General features: G+C 43.6%; 1 protein-coding gene across 1 annotated transcript in view; it reads right to left on the bottom strand.

Moving 5' to 3' along the window:
* The window catches only part of LOC147726182 (uncharacterized), a 129,962-nt gene extending 127,405 nt beyond the window's left edge, over positions 1-2,557 (bottom strand). Inside the window, exon 1 of the mRNA XM_086960281.1 lies at positions 1,464-2,557. Within this exon, the coding sequence (XP_086816407.1) occupies positions 1,464-1,580 (117 nt within the window). The 5' untranslated portion in view covers positions 1,581-2,557. The remainder of the gene's footprint in view (positions 1-1,463) is intronic.
* Between the last annotated feature and the right edge of the window lie 16,204 nt (positions 2,558-18,761).

The following is an 18,761-nucleotide window of genomic DNA, read 5'->3' as shown; positions in this document are numbered from 1 at the left end:
GTTATGGAACAGGATTACTTTCCTAGAAAAGGCAAGTTTTAATTTGAAAGAACGAGCATCTCTCTCGTGGCTTCAAAGAGCAGTTTTAGATGGTTAATGAGCTGAGGGACCTGAAGCAGAGCAAGAATCCTCCCAGTTTAGGTTTAAATTAGAAAGAAGCCCATGAAAAAGGCGAGATGCATGGTCTGTGCAGGGCAGGGGCGTAGCTAGAGCTTGTGGCGCCCGGGGCTATCCCTCAGATTGCCGCCCCTTGGGGAGGGGGCGGGAGCACTTGAAAGATGTCCGAGAGACACGTAGTATTGCTGCTAATAGTTACCTCGATCATGCAAGTTACATGCACATACATGACACGGTCAAAGGCTACACAGTTGATTACACCGGTGACTGGCAGTACAAAAGAGAACACACAGACTGGATGATCTATCTGGGGACTCAGAAAAACCACATGTGACATCCATCAGAGAGCTAGCTATAAGTCTATGTGTATTTCTTGGTGTTTCCGGCGCTGACAGAATGCACCGCAGGGGCAGTGCCTGGGTGGTTAGTTCCTTGTGGCAGGTGCAGGAGCAGAGATTTTCCTTGTTATGAAATTCTATGAACTCTTTTTTCACACGTCTGTGGGTGTCAGAGAAGCAGAATGGTATTTAAAGGGGTGAGGTACGTAAGGCAAGAGAGGAGCTGTGCGGTGATATCAGGGTGCAGAGCAGGGACAGGTGCCAAGAAAGGAGTGGAGGGAGATCGGTCATATCAAGGTGCAGAGGAAACACGGATGAACTCTCCATCACAAGGGCCTCGGCATAAACAGATTTCAAAGTAGGAGCGGAGAACTGAAACATCAGAGAACAAGGAGGCTGGGAGAGCAGGGTGAAGAAGAGAGGGGTGTCCCTGCAGAGGAAAGGGGTACAGCTCAGTTACACCAGGGTGCAAGGACAGCGACGACAGCAGTAAAGCCAAAGGTGGCAAAACAGAAGAGAGAGGAGACATCAGTTCTGCACTCGGTGTAAAGACAGGAGTGAGGGACTGCAGAGAAGGGAATGATGAGTACGTCTAATATGTATATATTTTCCAATGCAATTGAGCATGAGCCTAATGCATTTTTTTATGGATGTATTCATCCCGAGTTCAATCTAGGACCAGTCTAGATGTTAGTATTTCATCTGTTTTGTGTTTGTCCATTTTCATATGTCGCCCTAGTTTGTTAAAAATGATGTCACCCCACCTCCCCCCTTCAGATCCAGACACATCCAGCTAAGTGCAAAAGTGGTCTGACTCGAGTGACGGTCACACATTTTTTCATAAATGTCACACCAGTATAATTAAATGAGCAGCCAGGTGTCCGGAGCGCCGCCTGCTACTGCGAGTTCAGTTAACAATTACTTGCAGACAGTTAATAAACTAAAAGAACAGCAAATACTCTGTAGCAAACAGAAAGCATTTATGCACTTTTAAAAACATACACTTACTATCAGTTCACCATTCAGCGGAGCCTCTCTTCCTGCTGACGAGTACATCTTCCCGCCAACGCTGTCAGGACTCCACCTCCATAAGTGCTCTCTCTTACCAGATATCAACTTTTCCATTTAGAAGAGTTATGGCGTTTCCCTCCATGTGAGCCGAGCCGAGGGAAACTCTTGAAAACAGTTTTTTTAATTATATGACGCAGAAGACATACCAGCGAGCGCGGAGCCACGCCGGTCCTTCCTCAAAACTTCAAGCTAAGCTTTCCGGCCGCCCGATGTGAGTTAGTGACGTCCCCCGCAATCACAAACACTTTCGTTCAGAGTTCACTTTCCATTTTTGCGAGGAGCATAACACATCTTTCCGTTTTGGGCAAACCAAGTTCAACTGGTTCTATTTGTAACTCCGTGGCTACAGCCATCTTATCAGTATAACCTAACCTCCCTATTTTTGCTTTGCTAGCTGTCAGCGTTTAAAAACCACACCAGAAACTGCCATTTCGTCTGCTCTGCTTGTTTTTCAGGTATGGATCTCAGAAATCCGTCTGCCTTATCCGGGTCTCCGGGTCTCCCTCTGAGTAATGTATATCTTGTTCCAGGTTAATCTCAGCAATGCCCGCATGATCTAGTTATAAAGCCCATTTTTACTCCTCTACACCAGACTGACATCCACTACGTAATGCAGTTATAGAGAGAGGAGCACTGCAGAACGTGGCACAGCTTTAGGCAGGCTCCTGTGCACCCCGGCACTCCTCCAATCCCCGCTTCCGGAATAATCCCTGACCTCACTTCCCGGACGGCGAGGACGTCACTAACGCGGCGGCGGGACCACTTAGGCTGCGCTGCAGCCTGCACACACTCCTGACCTGACCTGCTTTTAAGTTAACTGTAGCAGGCAGGCACAGTGCAAACGCGGGACTTTCAATTAAATTGCCAAAAGTAAGTCCCGCGTTTGTGTGCACTGTGCATGCAGTCTACAGTTACCCACCGAAGCAAAATTATTTGGGACACACTGTGTTCGAATACCAAATAAATTATAAAGTCCGCCGCTGCCGCCTAAAAAATGGTGCCGCCTGGGGCGGACCGCCCCCCCCGCCCCCCCCTAGCTACGCGGCTGGTGCAGGGCTGCCCTTTCATTCTGGGTCTCCCCGTTTGCCTGAATCCAGGCATCTCTCTCGCTTGCCATCAACACTCCTAGACCCCAGCAACAGTCATACTGTGTGCTCACTGGCGGAAAATCCTTTTCACACGTTCTTCACCTGACAGTAACCTCTAAATGCTGACAGTGCTTGTGATACTGAACTTCCATATTTATTTAAGGCCTTATCTCAAATAATAGAGCAGAGTGGATAGAAAAGGAGAGAAATGTGGGCACCGCCTCTACAATGACACCGATGGTTACAGATAATCCTGATACAGAGACTGAAGAACATGGACTTTTTGTTGATATATTGAAAGTCCTTCAACCACAGCAGGGACTGAGTTGCAGAATATATCTAATAATCATCCAAAGACGGTTTCAACAAGCATTGGTCAGTGGGAAATGGTCGGAAGAACACAGCCCAAGCCACACGTGCCCTAACCACGCAAGCGCAACCATGCTTGCATTAACCACGCATATGCGCAGTCTAGATGTCCGGAATGGGCGGACCCAGGAAGAGGAAAGACCAGGAGAGGGTATAGTGAGGTAAGTGGGGGGGCTGGAGCCGGGTATTGGGGGGAGTGGGAGGAGTTTCTAATGGTAGGGGTAGTTTTCAGGGCTGTGTGTCAGGGGAAGTTTTTAGGGCTCTGGGGGGGGGCGGGGGGGGGGGGGGGGGGGTCAGGGAAGTTTTTAGGGCTCTGGGGTAGTTTTTAAGGGGTGAGAGTAGTTTTCAAGGCTGTGGGGTCAGGGAAGGTTTTAGGGCTCGGAGGTGGTCTGGGAAGGTTTAAGGCTTGGAGGGGTCGGGAAGTTTTTAGGGCTTGAGGGTGGGGTCGTTTTTAGGGCTTATGGGGGATGAGGAATTTCAGGAGGAGAGGGAAGTTTTTGTTCTCAGGTCAGCGAGGAATACATAGATTCTTGGTCTGGGGTCCATTTAAAGGCTCAGGTGCGGGTGCCTGGGATTGAGTTTGTTTTTTGGGTTTGGGGGCTGATTTAGGGTGCGGCTGGGGGCTGGGTCAGGGTAGATTTTTGTCAAGAAGGCGTTTAAGGCTTGGGAGGGCTGGGGTTGGGATCGATTTTTTCCCTGAGGGTGTTTTAAGGGCTCAGGACAGGGACCGGGGTATATTGGTAAGTTTTAACCACGCATATTTCCATGCTAAACCTGCCATAACAAAGCATATTGTGTTATAAAGGCATGCGTGGTAAAGGCATATGCGTGGTTAAGACTTGCATGGTTAAGAATGCGTTGAACTGGCATGCGTGGTAATGGCATGCATGGTTCAATCACACAACCATAGGCCAGTAGGTCTGAATTTCATTAGAGGTTCTGAATTAAACATTTAACAAACATCTTTTTCAATTCAAAACAAAAACATGATTCCGTTGCATACACAATAGATCTTTGGGATACATATTTCTATGTGTTTAATGTCTCTCATGCATTACAATCCAGGAACTGCCTAAGATGTGAAACGATACAGCAAACAGCCAATAGAGCGAGATGAGAAAAAACCCTCCTCTGGCCAGTTGCAAAGTTCATTCTAAATATATTTTAAGTATTGGCAACATTTGGTCTGCAGGCAGCTGCCTTGTCAGGTCAGAACTTAAAAAGGCCTGCCACAGCCCACCGAAAATTGCCAATATTATGTCCAGGATTGTGAACTGTACTCAAAGGATGCAGACATTACTCACACATACCTTCCTGCTGTGAATTCAAAACTGGGTGACAGATAAACGGGCTGCAAAATGCGATACAAATTTGACAACAGCTTGTACACTACTTTTTAGATATTTCAAACATTATGCTATTCAATTTCCTACTTATTTGAACAACTAACTAAGACCTAAATTATCCTGTCATATGTGGTACAAATGGTGTGGGAAGCTGCTTGGAGACGGTGGACATTGCAGTTTTATTAGGTGGTGTGTAGAAAGTTATTCTATTGACTGAAAAACATATTAATATTACTATATATTACTATATACATGCGTACTGTTCTAATAGCAATGCATAAGCATAGTCCTTTGTTTGATAATAGCAAGCAGGGCAGGCCACTTTACCTTCTGAATGAGGCTCATTTGTGGTACTCTTGGGCAGAATATCATTTCCCCACAACTCAAAGTGAATGCCCTGCTGCTTAGAAGCACTGCCCAAGAATATGAGAATATGATGCTACTTAAGAGTATGGTGCAAGATGTACTAAAAGTCAGGTTGCAAATTATAAACTGACGTTTTTCATTTTTAATTTTTCCATGATGTGACCTATGTACTAATTAGTCACATCGCTAATGTTAATGTTATGGGTGTCTTATATAGCGCTTGGCTACTCCAAGGAGTGTCCCGGCGCTTTCTGACCCACAGCAAAGCTACAGAAGGAGAAAGAAAAAGGCGAAAAAACAGACCGATCACTGTCCATAGAGCCACGTTTTCAGACCTTTTCTAAAGGCTAGCAGGTTCGAGGTACAGCGGAGCGACAGGGGGAGGGTGTTCCATAACTGAGGAGCCAGGTGTTTGAAAGAACGTCCCCCTATCCTTGCTTTCCTAACAGCAGGGACAATAGCCAAACCAAGAGATTCCGATCTAAGGGATCTTGTAGGTTTGCAGAAAGCAAGGCGTTTCTGGATATATTCCGCTCCCACCGCATGGAGTGCCGTATGCACCAGCGTAAGTGCTTTAAAAACAATCCGCTTCCTAACAGGGAGCCAGTGTAGGGAAAGTAACAGGTCCGAGGCTCTCGCTCGGCGAGGTAGGCCAAAAATTGCCCGTGCCGCCGAGTTTTGGACCACCTAGAGTTTTTGTAGTAGATAGTCCGGAAGACCCAAATATAAAACATTTGAGTAGTCCAGCCTGGAGCAGATAAGAGCCTGGACCGTTGTCTTCCTATGCTAAGTCTCCAGCAACACGGGGCTGCAGCATGAACTGCAGCATGAACTGCCTAATGAATATTAACTAGACACGTCTCAGGTGCCCTCTGATTTTTTACACTCTCAGGAATGGTGGTCTGCAAAGAAGAGCTGCCCACTATACCTGTATGTGCATTCTTTAAAGAACAGACCATGGGCAAGATATACTAAGAACTAGTAATCAGCGGCGGCTCCACTGCTAAGGTGGAGGAGCGTTGCCTCACCACTTTAAAGCAGTGCAAAGGGAAAAATAAAATGATAATAATGGAATGTTATTAAAATTTTGTTTTCGTATTGCATTTGCCGCCACGTTAGGAAGGGGCGAGGCTGGGCTCTCCACGTCACAGGGAGAAGGAATGGCTGCTGCATCCTAAAGTGCGCATGACTGTTTGGCCGGCCATCTCGGGCTGGCCAAAGAGTCATGCGCACTTTGCATGTTCTCCACCCAGGCTATTTTTCAGCCTAGGTGGAGAACATGCCCAGGCACCAACTCCTCCTCTGAGCACTGAACCACGGGGCTCAGAACAATCACAACGCTGCTATCAGCAGCGTCATGAAATGCAAGGGGAGCCTGGAAGCCTGGATGCTCCGTGCTCCTGCTGAGGAGAGGTGGTGGCTGGTGACGGCGACCAGCAGGTACGTTTTCTTTTATATTTATTTCCTCAAACCCCCACATTCCCCAACCACGCAGCCACTGTCCCCTCACAGCCGCCACTGGTCACAATTTGTGATCAGTGTGGTAATTTGAAAACTTACCTATGTACTAGGCATTGAAGGAAGCTCCAACAGCAGCAAGGAGATCTTTCCGATTGTCAAGAATTTCACCTTGTCCTCAGCATCTGTCACCAACATTGTTGCCTCTCAACAACTCTGCAACAACAAATCCAGCTTCTTCCAAAGTAAAATTAGAAACAGCTACAGCAACTTCACACTAATTGCTTACCTACCTACCTACCATCAACCAAGAAGTCCATCTAGCCGAATGGACAACCCTCTCCAGAAACAACACAGTGGTAGTCAGGCGGCCCATCAAGTCAGGGGCCCCAACAAACCCATGCCCCCATCACATCAACAACCTGAGAACATCACCAATCAGCACCATACTGTCCCACATTATCAACACCTCCATCATGTCTGCAACTGTCCTGGATGAATGGAAACTTGCAGAAATCAAAACTCCCCTCATGAAGCCCACAGTTGACCAAATTAACCAAACAACTTCCGACCCAACTTCCCTATCCAGTCAATGTATTTGAGAAGGCCATCAACAAGCAGCACACAGCCCACCTCCAACTTCTCCATCTTCTAGACAACACTCAATCAGGATTCAGAAACACCCACTGCACCAAAACAGCACTCATCACAGCCACTGATGACATTTGAATAATCCTGAACTGAGGAGAAACAGCTTCACTCGTCCTGCTCGACCTCACTGTGGCCTTCGACCTTGTCTTCCATAATACTCTCATCAGAAAATTCAACAATATTGATATACAAGGATCTGTTCTCAAATGGATCTGTTCGTTCTTTACATGAAGTACCCAAAGGGTCAGGCTACCACCCTGCACATAGGAGACCAAAACATTTATATTCACAGTCCCATAGGGATCTTCCCTCATCCCTCCCTTTTCAACATATACATGACACCCCTCACCAACATCATTTGATCAGAAGACTTCATCCTCATCTCCTAGGCCGATTACACCCAACTCATCCTCTCCATGATGGACAAAACAACCACACCAGAACTAACTTCACTAACTGCATGACCTTGATAACAGACTGGATGCGATCCAACTACCAGTAGATCAACTATGTCAAGACAGAAGTGCTGGTCTTCGGCAACAAGTCCTCCCCATGGGAGTCCACTTTTTGGCCACCAGAGCTAAGACCAACACCCACACCCATAGATCACACAAGAAATCTAGGGAATATCCTATATAACAAGCTTAACAAGACAGATCAAGTCAATATGTGCCACTCCTGCTTCCGCACCCTATACATGCTGCAGAAAATCTGCAAATGTTTACCTCACAGCACCGGACCATCACCTAAGCACTCATCACCAGCTTTGGACTACAGCAGAACTCTCAATGCCGGAATCTTCAAACAACTCTTACACAGACTCCAGAACATCCAGAACACTGCTGCAAGACTCATATTCAACCTCCCATGCTGCACCCACCACATCACACTACACCTCAGGAAGCGTCACTGGCTCCCCATAGACAAGCACAGCCAATTCAAACTTTTGACACACACATACAAAGCCCTACACAATACAGGACTAGAACACCTGCACTGCCCTATTCACTTTCACCAACTCACCAGACACCTACACTCTGCCTCACCCGCATACATTCCCCGCATCAGCAAAAGCAAGTCTTGAGGTGGCTCATTTTCTTACATTGCACCCAAGACATGGAACAACCTCCCTCAACACATCTGAGCCTCCTCCTCACGTCTTCAGCTCTGCAAGAAGCTGAAGATCTACTTCTTCGTATAAGCACCTTGGTGACCACAAACCTACACACCGGCCCAAGAGCCAGGATACCCTCTCAGGTGATTAGTGCACTATACAAATCAATATGAAATAACATGACTAGTAGGTCTGTTTACAGATTCTTAATAGGTCACAATTCGACCTAGTGAGTAATAGTAATAAGGTGGGCCACAAACTGCCACCCACTAGATATGGCAGCCATCACAGAGAGAGGAATGATGAAGCCAGCAGACCACCATGTCTGTGATTGCTCTTAAATAACACATTTTTAAAAATGCAATATGATTTGTTGAAAAGTATAACATTCCGTTTTTAAAAGTAGGTAGTGGTCCATGGGACCTTCTTTGAGGAGATGGAAAAGGATTAATGTTTTGCATCCGGAATCTGGTCGTAAAACATTCATACATACTAATTAGATTTGGTATTTAGAAGGGACGCCCTAAACATGTCCCTTCCAAATACCGAATAGACAGTAGGTGGAAACCCCAAATTGCTATTCGGAAACTTGTTACCAAATCCCAGTTTGTGGTCTATACATATGATAAATGCATTTTTTGGGGGGAAATCGCCTGATTCTGCTAATTGGGTCATTTGAGACTGCAAAAATGCTTCCTACAGTGGAACCATGGGGATAGATATACGAAAGTAATGAATATCGATTTCCTAAATGCAATTTCCTGCACATCACAATTAGGCAAATCACTATTTCTGATGTATGAAACTCTTTTATGTTTCATTAGCGATTCCTAGTGGGTCGCAAATAGACCTATCTCATGAATATTAATGAGGCACGTGACAATTAACAACCCATTTGGAATCCCAGCCATCGCAGGGATGGTGGCCTTCTGGGGTCAGCAGACCACCATGTATGTGATTGCTTTTATATAAAGCAATCCTTTTATTTTCGATTTAATCGCAGACCGTTCTCCTGAAAGGAAAGTGGGATGCCTTTAAAAAGGAAATTTGGAAGTTTCATTTTTTAAGAGCAGCACTGCCTGCTCTTAAAAAATACTTTAACAAGCATCCTAAAAGGGGAATGGGTCCCTTGGAGACCCCTTCCCATTCGTGAATTGAGTCTCAATTATTTCCCAATCGACAGTAAATTGCTAATGTTTTGCTACCGCATTTTATTCGCAATACATTTGTATATACTATTCAGATTCAGTATTAGAAAGGGACGCCCCTTCCAAATACCGAATCGCAAAACCTAAATTGTATTCAGCAACAAGTTACCAAATCGCAGTTTGGACTTTGCACACGCCAAAAACATTTTTAAAGTCGCGAATCGGGTCATTTGCAACCTCAAAAATACTTTGTACATGTAGCCCATGGTCCCTTAAAAAGAACCAGTGATATTTTGAAAAAGAGAGTTTCCAATTTGGGAAAACATTCGAGGGAGTAGAAAGTGAACACCTTTTCCTTTGCAAATCTGTTACCACCACTATTACTGCTATTATACATCCTTCTCCGAATCAGAAATAGGAGGGGTTTGCCCCTTTCATGACCCTTCTATTTGTGATTTGGAAAGGCCCATAAATGCCCTTTTACAAGTCAGAAAGAACTTTTTCAACTCTTAAAGGTGCTTTGTACATTTTAAAAAGCCCTTTTACGGTTGAAAAGCCTCAGATTTCGCCTATGCAGGGATTCTTACGGCAAAGGGCTTTAAACGTCTGTTCCAAGGAGAACTGGGAGCCTGATATAGTTAAAGTGGGAGCGTGTGGTTTTTACACTAGACGGATTCCACCTTTTCACAGCTCTGAAAGCCTCTATATATCTCTATGAAGCATAACTGCCCGCCCAGAACCTCAACAAGAGTGCACCCAGTAGCAGGATAGGAAGGTAACTATTGCCCTGCCCTGACATTTGTTTCACAAAATTGGTAATGAACTCCTAAAATATTCACTTCGGTGCAAGGACCTAAAAGAAGGTATTCCCTGAAGCAGGGCCGGCAGTCGATCCACCTTAGGAAGTGCTGCATTCTCTTGCTCTCTATATGATATGCAGAAATAAATTTGTTGTGGATGTCTTGCCACTACCCACGTATAAATGAGGTCTAAACATGAAGATATTCGTGAGGATCAATTAGTACTTCTAGCCCAGCAGCTAGAATGCTTGCAGGCCTTACTTCATCCCCATCCCACTATGAGCTTCTGCCACTCCAGTCATCATTCACTGAGGCCTTACACTCCGGGCACCCTACTTATCTCCAGCCACAGCTGGATACAGTCTTAAGACTGTTCCTTCTTGACTTTCCATGCTCCAATAATTTGTTAACATTTGAAGGTAAAAAATCTTGAACAGGTCCAAGCACAATTTTCAATCGAACCGCAAACCAAATTGGCTTAGGTCCTGGTTGCACCCAGAGTGGATATTTGGGAAATGTTAGTTATTATTCCATTTTCTCTTCAGTTTCAACTCCATATCTTCTTGCTTTTGACAATTTTCACTTTTGCTTAACTTTGGGACCCTAGTTTCATTTTCTTTCTTGTTTTTTTTCTTATTGTATTTTATTGATTTTCGGGGGCGTGGCTTACGCGCCGGCGGTGGAGGACGTCTCTCCTGTGAGCTCCGTATCGGACGAACCGCGGATGCCGTGAGACATCACCAAAACCGCCTTCGGACGGTTTTTCTTCACGGAATACAGGATCGGAAGGTGGGGTCTTCGTAATGCTGCACTTTGCCGGCCAAAAGGAGCGCTGTATCACGAACAATTCCTGTTGGTAACTATCTCTTCAACTCGAATTACAAACGGCCGCCATTTTGAATGCCGCCGGCTCGTCTGCTTTCTCTACGCTGTCCCTGCTCCTCGCTCTGGCGCTAGCCTGGCACTGGTACCACTTCTGTTCCTAAGGTTTTTTATGAGTGGTTGTGGACTCTGCTGCATTCTTAAACGCTGCTCCCGTTTTACATTTCAAATGCGCAGTTTTTTCCTATCTGTGTGGTAAAACGACCGCCATTTTGTGCTTCTGGTGATTTACCCTCTACTAATGTTTTGCTCACACACTTGACTTTTACCTCAGCGTTACTACACGCTTCCTGTTCTTCTGGCCTCCAACGACCATCGGTTTGTTTCCACTGCCTCAATGCGTTGTCCGTGCTTCCTGGTGAATGTCTTGGCGCTACATTTCTTTTACTCTAACACTCCATAACGCCATGAAGGTTTGTCATATTGTCAACTATCTAAGTCAGTGGATGCCTATTGTTTGTCCTCGTGTGGCCGTTTTTTCAGCTGCGCACTGCTAAGCAGTGCCTCTCAGTATCCTCTTTTTTCTGCCACAAGGTGTGCCCCTATTACATTTGGGCGTCCACATTATATTTCATTGTCGACAACAGCATTGGACACAACTTCCTTCCATCATCCTGCACTATGGCGAATCTCTCTACTTCGCCGAAATTGTCGCAAACAGGAACAAAACCTAAAAGGCAAAAGAATGACCCTCCCTCCCCCATTAACACTTCGAATAATCCTGTTCTTGACTCAATCCTTGAGGAGGTGCGAGGTCTTCAACCTTTTATGTCTGCTACCAACGCTAAGCTTCAACAAATCGAGGAGCGATGGGTCGTCATGGAAAATAAGGTTTTGAACTTGGAGCAACGTGTTAGCGATGTCCAAGACCTCTCAACCCGGATTCCACTTTTGGAACAGGAAATCCACAAACTCAAATTGCACACTGAGGATTTGGAAAATAGAAATAGACGCAACAACCTACGCGTTTATGGTGTTCCGGAAAATTTGGAGGGGTCCGACATGGTCTCTTTTATTCGAAAACTTCTTCAGGAACTTTTGGATCTCTCCCCATCGACTCATCCTCTCAACATCCAGAGAGCACATCGTCTTGGCCGTATCAATTCCAACGCAACCAAACCACGTGGAATCATCATGCTATTCTTGGAGTTCACAGAACTCATGAATGTTCTAAAAGCTGCCAGGGCCAAACGTCGCCTTCAGTGGTCTGGTCACAACATCTTCATTTCTCAAGACCTCTCTTCTGCTACCAACGCTCGTCGTAAGGAATTCCTGAACCTTCGTCCCACGATGCGTCAACTCAATATTCAATATGGAATTCTTCATCCCTGTTTCTGCAAGATCACACACAATGGGCGTACCAAGTCGTATGATGATCCCCAGAAACTTCGAGACTATTTGATGAGTATCACTCCTTCTACCATGGAAACTGCCAGCTAATGCCTTTTCGTCTTTCAATGTTTCTCCTTTTCTAAACTCATTCCTCCAATTTATATATTCGCTCTTAACGTGTCTCCCCTTCCTACCTTGCTCTTAACTTCCCTCTCACATCCTCGTGTATATCCTTTTCTCATATGTCCGTATCTGGTTTGCTCGTGGGCCATGTCCTCTCTCTGGTGTACCCGCGTCTCGCATGTTTTGGTTACTGTTTTCTTCTCAGATCAAGCCTTTGTGCCTTGGTCTGTTTCTTCATTCTCTTTCCATCTTTATGTCTCTTCCCTCTTTTTCTCTCTTCTCTCTCTCTTCTTGCTTCCTTCTTCTCAAGCTACCTCTGCTGTTTTCTTTACTTCTGTATATCTTTTTTCCATGCTACTTGACTTTTCTTTCCCTTCTTGAAATGAGCGCTCCCCTACCCCAAAGTTTAACCGTTATTTTTTGTCTTCTTCTATGTATTGATCTCCTTGCTGTGTGTTGCATCCACTCTCCGCCCATTCCTCCCTTCACCCGACATGTGTAATTTTGTCTCTTGGAATGTTCGTGGTCTTGGTCATCCTGTCAAGCGTCAGAAGGTATTGTCTCACTTAACCAAATTTCATTCACAGGTTGCCTTTCTTCAAGAAACTCATTGCTCGGACATTGACTCTCTTAAACTGAAGAGACAATGGGTGGGTCAGGTTGTGTTTTCTCCTGCGGTCAACAAAAAAGGAGGGGTTGCTATATTATTTCATAAGTCTTTAAATGCTCAAATTATTTCCTCTCAAAATGATGATGAAGGTCGTTGGGCAATGGCAAAGGTTGTTATTCAGAACAAGACGATGGTCTTATTAAATATTTATGGCCCTGTTCGTCCAGATCCCAAATTTTGGAAAGACATTAAATTACTTATTTCATCCATTGACTGCCCTAATTTCATCGTTGCTGGTGACTTTAACCAATGGCTAGATCCTTTTTCAGACCGATTGTCCTCAAGTAAATTCCAACCTGATAAAACCCATAAGGCTTTTCAATCTGCCATTGCCTCTCGTCCTTTGCATGACTCTTGGAAAGTGTGTAATCCTGATTTACTTGAATATACTTTTTTTTCTAATGTCCACCACACACGCTCAAGGATTGACTATATTATGATTAGTAAGTCTCTCCTTCCCTCCCTTCAAAAATCTGTTATTGGCTCTATCTTTATTTCTGACCATGCACCGGTCTACACTACCCTGGATTTATCCATTACTCCCTCCACTTTTAGTCGCTGGAAATTTAACTCTTTTCTTTTATCTGATGCCACTTTTATGAAAAAATGTACTGAGTTTTTTAATGAATATTTTTCCCTTAATAACCCCGTTGATACTTCCATTCCTAACACTTGGGATGCTTTTAAGGCTTCTCTTCGTGCTTTTACGATTTCCTATGTTTCTGCCAAAAAGAAGCTTAACAAGCAAAAATATGAAGACCAACTTAAACATATTAAAACCCTTGAACATACATATTTCTCCTCCAAATCCCCATCTGCCCTTCAGGACCTGATTCAGGCCAAAACTGATCTCAATAAAATTATAACTAATGAAGCTTGTCATACTCTTCTTAAAATAAAATCTAAATATCATGGGGGTCAGAACAAAGCAGGTAAAATGTTGGCCAACTACTTGAAAATCAAATCTGAACGTAAAGCTGTTGGTCCAATTTTCAATGACTCACTCAACAAGCTGGTCACCTCTGATGAAGATATTGCTGAAGTTTTCCACAACTACTACCAAGCCTTATATACAGATGATACTCATCCTACAGATGCCAACCTAACAACTTTTTTTGAAGGTCTTCCCTCTCCCCCAGCCCTTCCTGATGAATTTTCACACCTAGAACGTGAAATTACCCTCCAAGAGATTACCTCAGCTATTCACTCCCTTAAAAAATCAAAAGCCCCCGGTCCTGATGGCCTACCGATTGAATTTTATTCCGCCTTTCATTCTTTTTTTGCTCCCAAGCTCCTTCAATTATTTAACTCCTTTATCTCTGAAGCTAAGGCCTCTGGGTCCTTTTTAGACGCCCTCATTGTCATCATCCCGAAACCTGATAAGGACCATACCCAATGTAAAAATTTCCGCCCCATTTCCTTAATTAATTATGATTGTAAAATTTTTGCTAAAATTCTTTCCTCTCGCCTTGATTCTGTTATACCTCGCTTAATCAACACAGACCAGGTGGGGTTTGTTAAGGGCAGACTTGCTGCTGATAATGCACGTCTTTTTTCCAATGTCCTCTCTTATAGTAAAAATGTCAAAATCCCATTGGCAGCCCTATCCCTAGATGCTGAAAAAGCTTTTGATCGTATTAATTGGCAATACATGTTTCGAACCCTTACTTGGTTTGGTTTCGGTCCAAATTTTATAGCATTAGTCAAACTCCTTTACTCTTCCCCTCGTGCCAGTATTTTTGTTAATAATCAATTTTCCAGATTTTTCTCTTTAACAAGAGGCACAAGACAGGGATGTCCCCTTTCCCCTTTATTATTTATCCTTTGCCTTGAACCCTTTTTGCAACGTATTCGTTCCAATCCTCATATAACTGGTTTAAAATTCTCCTCTATTGAAGCTAAACTCTCAGCGTACGCTGATGATGTCCTCATTTACATGTCTAATCCTGAATCTTCCCTCCCGCCCTTTTTAGATGAAGTTCAGTTATATTCCTCAATATCGGGATATAAGCTCAATCTCTCCAAAACCGAAGTGCTTCCCCTTAATTCTTTGTGTTTTCAATATATGTTCAGTAATACTGATTTTGCATGGTGCCCATCTAAAATCAAATACCTCGGTATATGGTTTTCTTCCTCTCTAAAAGATACCCTTAAATTAACATTTGATGCGTTACTTAACAAAATTCAATCACTTCTACAGATTTGGTCTCCCTTATTTCTTTCTTGGTGGGGCAGATTGGACACCATCAAAATGATGATTACCCCTCATGTTTTATATACAGTCTCTATGCTCCCTTTCAAAATTCCTAAATCCTATATTTCCCGTATCAATTCACTGTGTACAAAATTTTTGTGGAACAATAAACATCCCCGCATTGGATTACATAAGTTAGTTCGTCCTAAAAATGAGGGTGGTGTTCGTTTCCCTGATTTTTGCTCTTACCACTCTGCCTTCCTTATCAAACAATCCTTCTCCTTGGCTTATGATTTCCTTGATACTCCTGTTCCTAAATGGGTGCTCCTGGAACGCTCTTTTTTAAAGGATTTCGCATTTCAACATGTTCCTTTCATGTCAAATTGTACCTTTATATCCAAATATCCTATTTTGAAATATTGCCAATCTACCTTGCAAAATGTTTTTTCCTCCTCCCTTTCCCCTCTTCAATGTTTTTTATCATCTGTAGTTTGGTACAACAAATTTCTCAGATATAAAGGTAAATCATTCTATTTTAAACACTGGAAAGAAAAGGATATAATGTTTGTACATCAATTTTTTCTTGATTCTAATCTCCTCTCGTTTGTAGATCTACAAAATAAGTTTAACTTACCTTCTTCTTTTCTTGCTGAATACTCTATTATAATCTCTGCTATTCAGTCTCATCTATCCTCATTATCCTCTTCTTCTGATTCTTTTTCTTCTTTCACTCCTCTCACTCCACTTTACCCTCTCTTCTCTTCCCAACAACCTAAAGCTGCTCTTGTATATTCGCTCTTATTATCTAATTGCTCTGTCCGAACTAAGTCTACAGTGGAGACTGCTTGGGAAAATGATTTGGATGTCTCCTTTGACACTGCGCTATGGGATCGTTTATGGTCTCGACTCTTCAAAGTTTCTGTTGCTGCACGCATTACCCAATCCTTACTTTTTATTTATCACAGAGTTGTTATTACCCCGGTTACTATTCATAAATTTTCTCCATCATCTTCTCCTTTGTGTTGGTCCTGTTCCACAGTTCCTGGTACTCTACAACACCAACTTTACTATTGTTCCCCAGTTTTGTCTTTCTGGACTAATGTTTGGAATATATGCATGAAAATGTTTTCTTTTTCTTCACAATTGTCCTTTATACACATATTTTTAGGTTCCTTAGCTGATGATATTGATATTACTACACCTTCTTCTGCTAAACTGTTAGATCTTTTTATTGCACTTGCATTTAAAGTTGTTTTATCGTGTTGGAAAGATAATTCGAAACTCTCGGTTCACACTTGGTGGAACTATATATGTGACGAACATAGAATTTCTATTGCCTCTTCTACCTCTGTTCCTTTGAAAATTAAATCTGACTTATTATGGCTTCCCTTTACTTCATACCTCTCTTCCAATCCTCCCCCCTTACCGCGTGCTTCTCATCCCCCATGATCCCTCCATTTTTCTTCCTTTTTCTTCTTTCATCTTTCTCCTCTCTCCTCTTTTTCTGTCTTCTGCTTTCTCCCTTTTCTTCTCTCCTTTCTGATCCTTTCCTCTCTCCTCTCCCCTTTCTATCTTTCCATACCTTTATTTCTCTATATAAATTACTGTAGATTGATGTCTTTAATTATTATTACACTCATATGTACTTTTTCCTAATTTTTCATGACATATTTCTTGTATCACTCTTTAATGCTTAATAAAAATTTCTTAAACAAAAAAAATAAAAAAAAAATAAAACGTTGTTTAAAATAAAAGTATTTTATTGATTTCACACAAACTTAGGGTGGGAATCTAAAGGCCTGATTTAAATGTTGGCAGATGGGTAACACCATCACAATGTTGACGGATATCCCATCAGCCGAAATCCAAATCCCATAATATCTTTTGTGATTTATATTTCAGAGGATGGGATATCTAACACCGTTGTGATAGAGTAACCCATCGGGCAAAATCTAAATCAGGCCCCAATTTTTTTTTTTTTTTTAACTGTGTTGTTGCTTAGTTGGATTGCTGCATACGAAGCCTCGTGCATTTTCTCTGCAGATTACCGTACTGCTGCAGCCAATCTACCAAGTCTTGCCTTACTAATTAATGTAAATCAGTGGCATTGCCTTGGTAAAGCTGGACCTAGGCAGCGCACCCAAACCAACAGACCACGCACGCAACCTGGGCTTCATCCTGGACTCCTCCCTCTCCATGACCAGACAAGTCAACGCCTTCTCCTCGTCGTGCTTCAATATCCTGCGCATGCTACGTAAGATCTTCCGGTGGATCCCCACCAAGACCAGGAAGACGGTCACCCAGGCCCTCGTCACCAGCCGTCTGGACTACGGCAACACCCTCTACGCCGGAACCACCGCCAAACTCCAGAAGAGACTCCAGCGGATCCAGAACGCCTCCGCACGACTCATCCTGGACATCCCCCGTCGCAGCCACATCTCCGGACACCTGAGAGATCTGCATTGGCTCCCGGTCAACAAGAGAATCACCTTCCGTCTCCTCACCCACGCACACAAAGCCCTTCAAAGCCAAGGCCCAAGATACCTCAACAGCCGCCTCAACTTCTACGCTCCCAAACGCCAGCTTCGTTCGACCAGCCACGCCCTCGCCGCCGTCCCCCGCATCCGCAGAGCCACCACAGGGTGACGGTCCTTCTCCTACATCGCAACCAAGACATGGAACTCCCTCCCCACCCACCTCCGCCTGACCCAGGACCACCTCGCCTTCAGGAAGCAACTCAAGACCTGGATGTTCGAGCAGTAGCGGACCCCCCCCCCCCCCCAGCGCCTTGAGACCCTCTGGGTAAGTAGTGCGCTATATAAATACGATGATTGATTGATTGATTGATTGATTGATTGATTGACCTCAGTCACCGCTCACGTAAAGAGACTGGCGCAGCGTCATTTAGGCCCCACCCCTATATGTCACAGAACCAATATAAATATGTACCTGACACGATATACTCTGTGTGCCTTAACTTATTAATGTAAAGTGAATCACCAAAAACATATTACTGAGGTGTATGCACCTTAGAAACTGTAGAACTATATACATGTGTGTTCTGATGTGTAGCTTTACTAGAAGATTTGTATTTCTCATTCACATTTACTCTTGCATCTCAAGATATACTGTATTTATTGACAGTACATTGTATATGTAATCATGAATTCATTTATTCACGCTGCATTGCATTTATGCTGACATTACGCGTGCACACATAATCATATATTCGAAATGCACACTGAAAATGCCTGAGTAAAGTTAGCTTGATTAGGCCTTTAATTCTTAAAATTAAAGTATTTTTCCTTACTTTGCTTGTTCTTTTCCTTCTCAGGTGCGTTTTCATGATTTTATAGCTAGAGAAAGGATTATTGTGTATTAGAGATAGTGAGGCCTGAGAAGAGAAATCTTGTCAAGAACAGGACGTTCAATATCTTTTGGATGGGAAAATCAACGGACGATGCAGATGCACATCGTGAGAAAGATAAATAATTGGGGGTTCTGGTGATGTACTAAGAGATATGGATACCTGTGGAAATGTTTGGTTTTAATTAATGTTCACACTGTTAGACTTTGAAGCAGATCCCTTTTGACTTTGAGAGCTACAGAGCACTCTGCTTCCTTTTGTCCGCACCAGTGTATAGCTTCATGCTGACACTGATTTCCCTTTTAAGAAGACTTCACTGGAGTCTTC

Source organism: Lissotriton vulgaris, chromosome 3_1 (genome assembly GCF_964263255.1).
Source record: "Lissotriton vulgaris chromosome 3_1, aLisVul1.2, whole genome shotgun sequence".
In the NCBI taxonomy this organism is placed as follows: domain Eukaryota; kingdom Metazoa; phylum Chordata; class Amphibia; order Caudata; family Salamandridae; genus Lissotriton; species Lissotriton vulgaris.
This window is presented reverse-complemented; position numbering and strand designations above follow the sequence as displayed.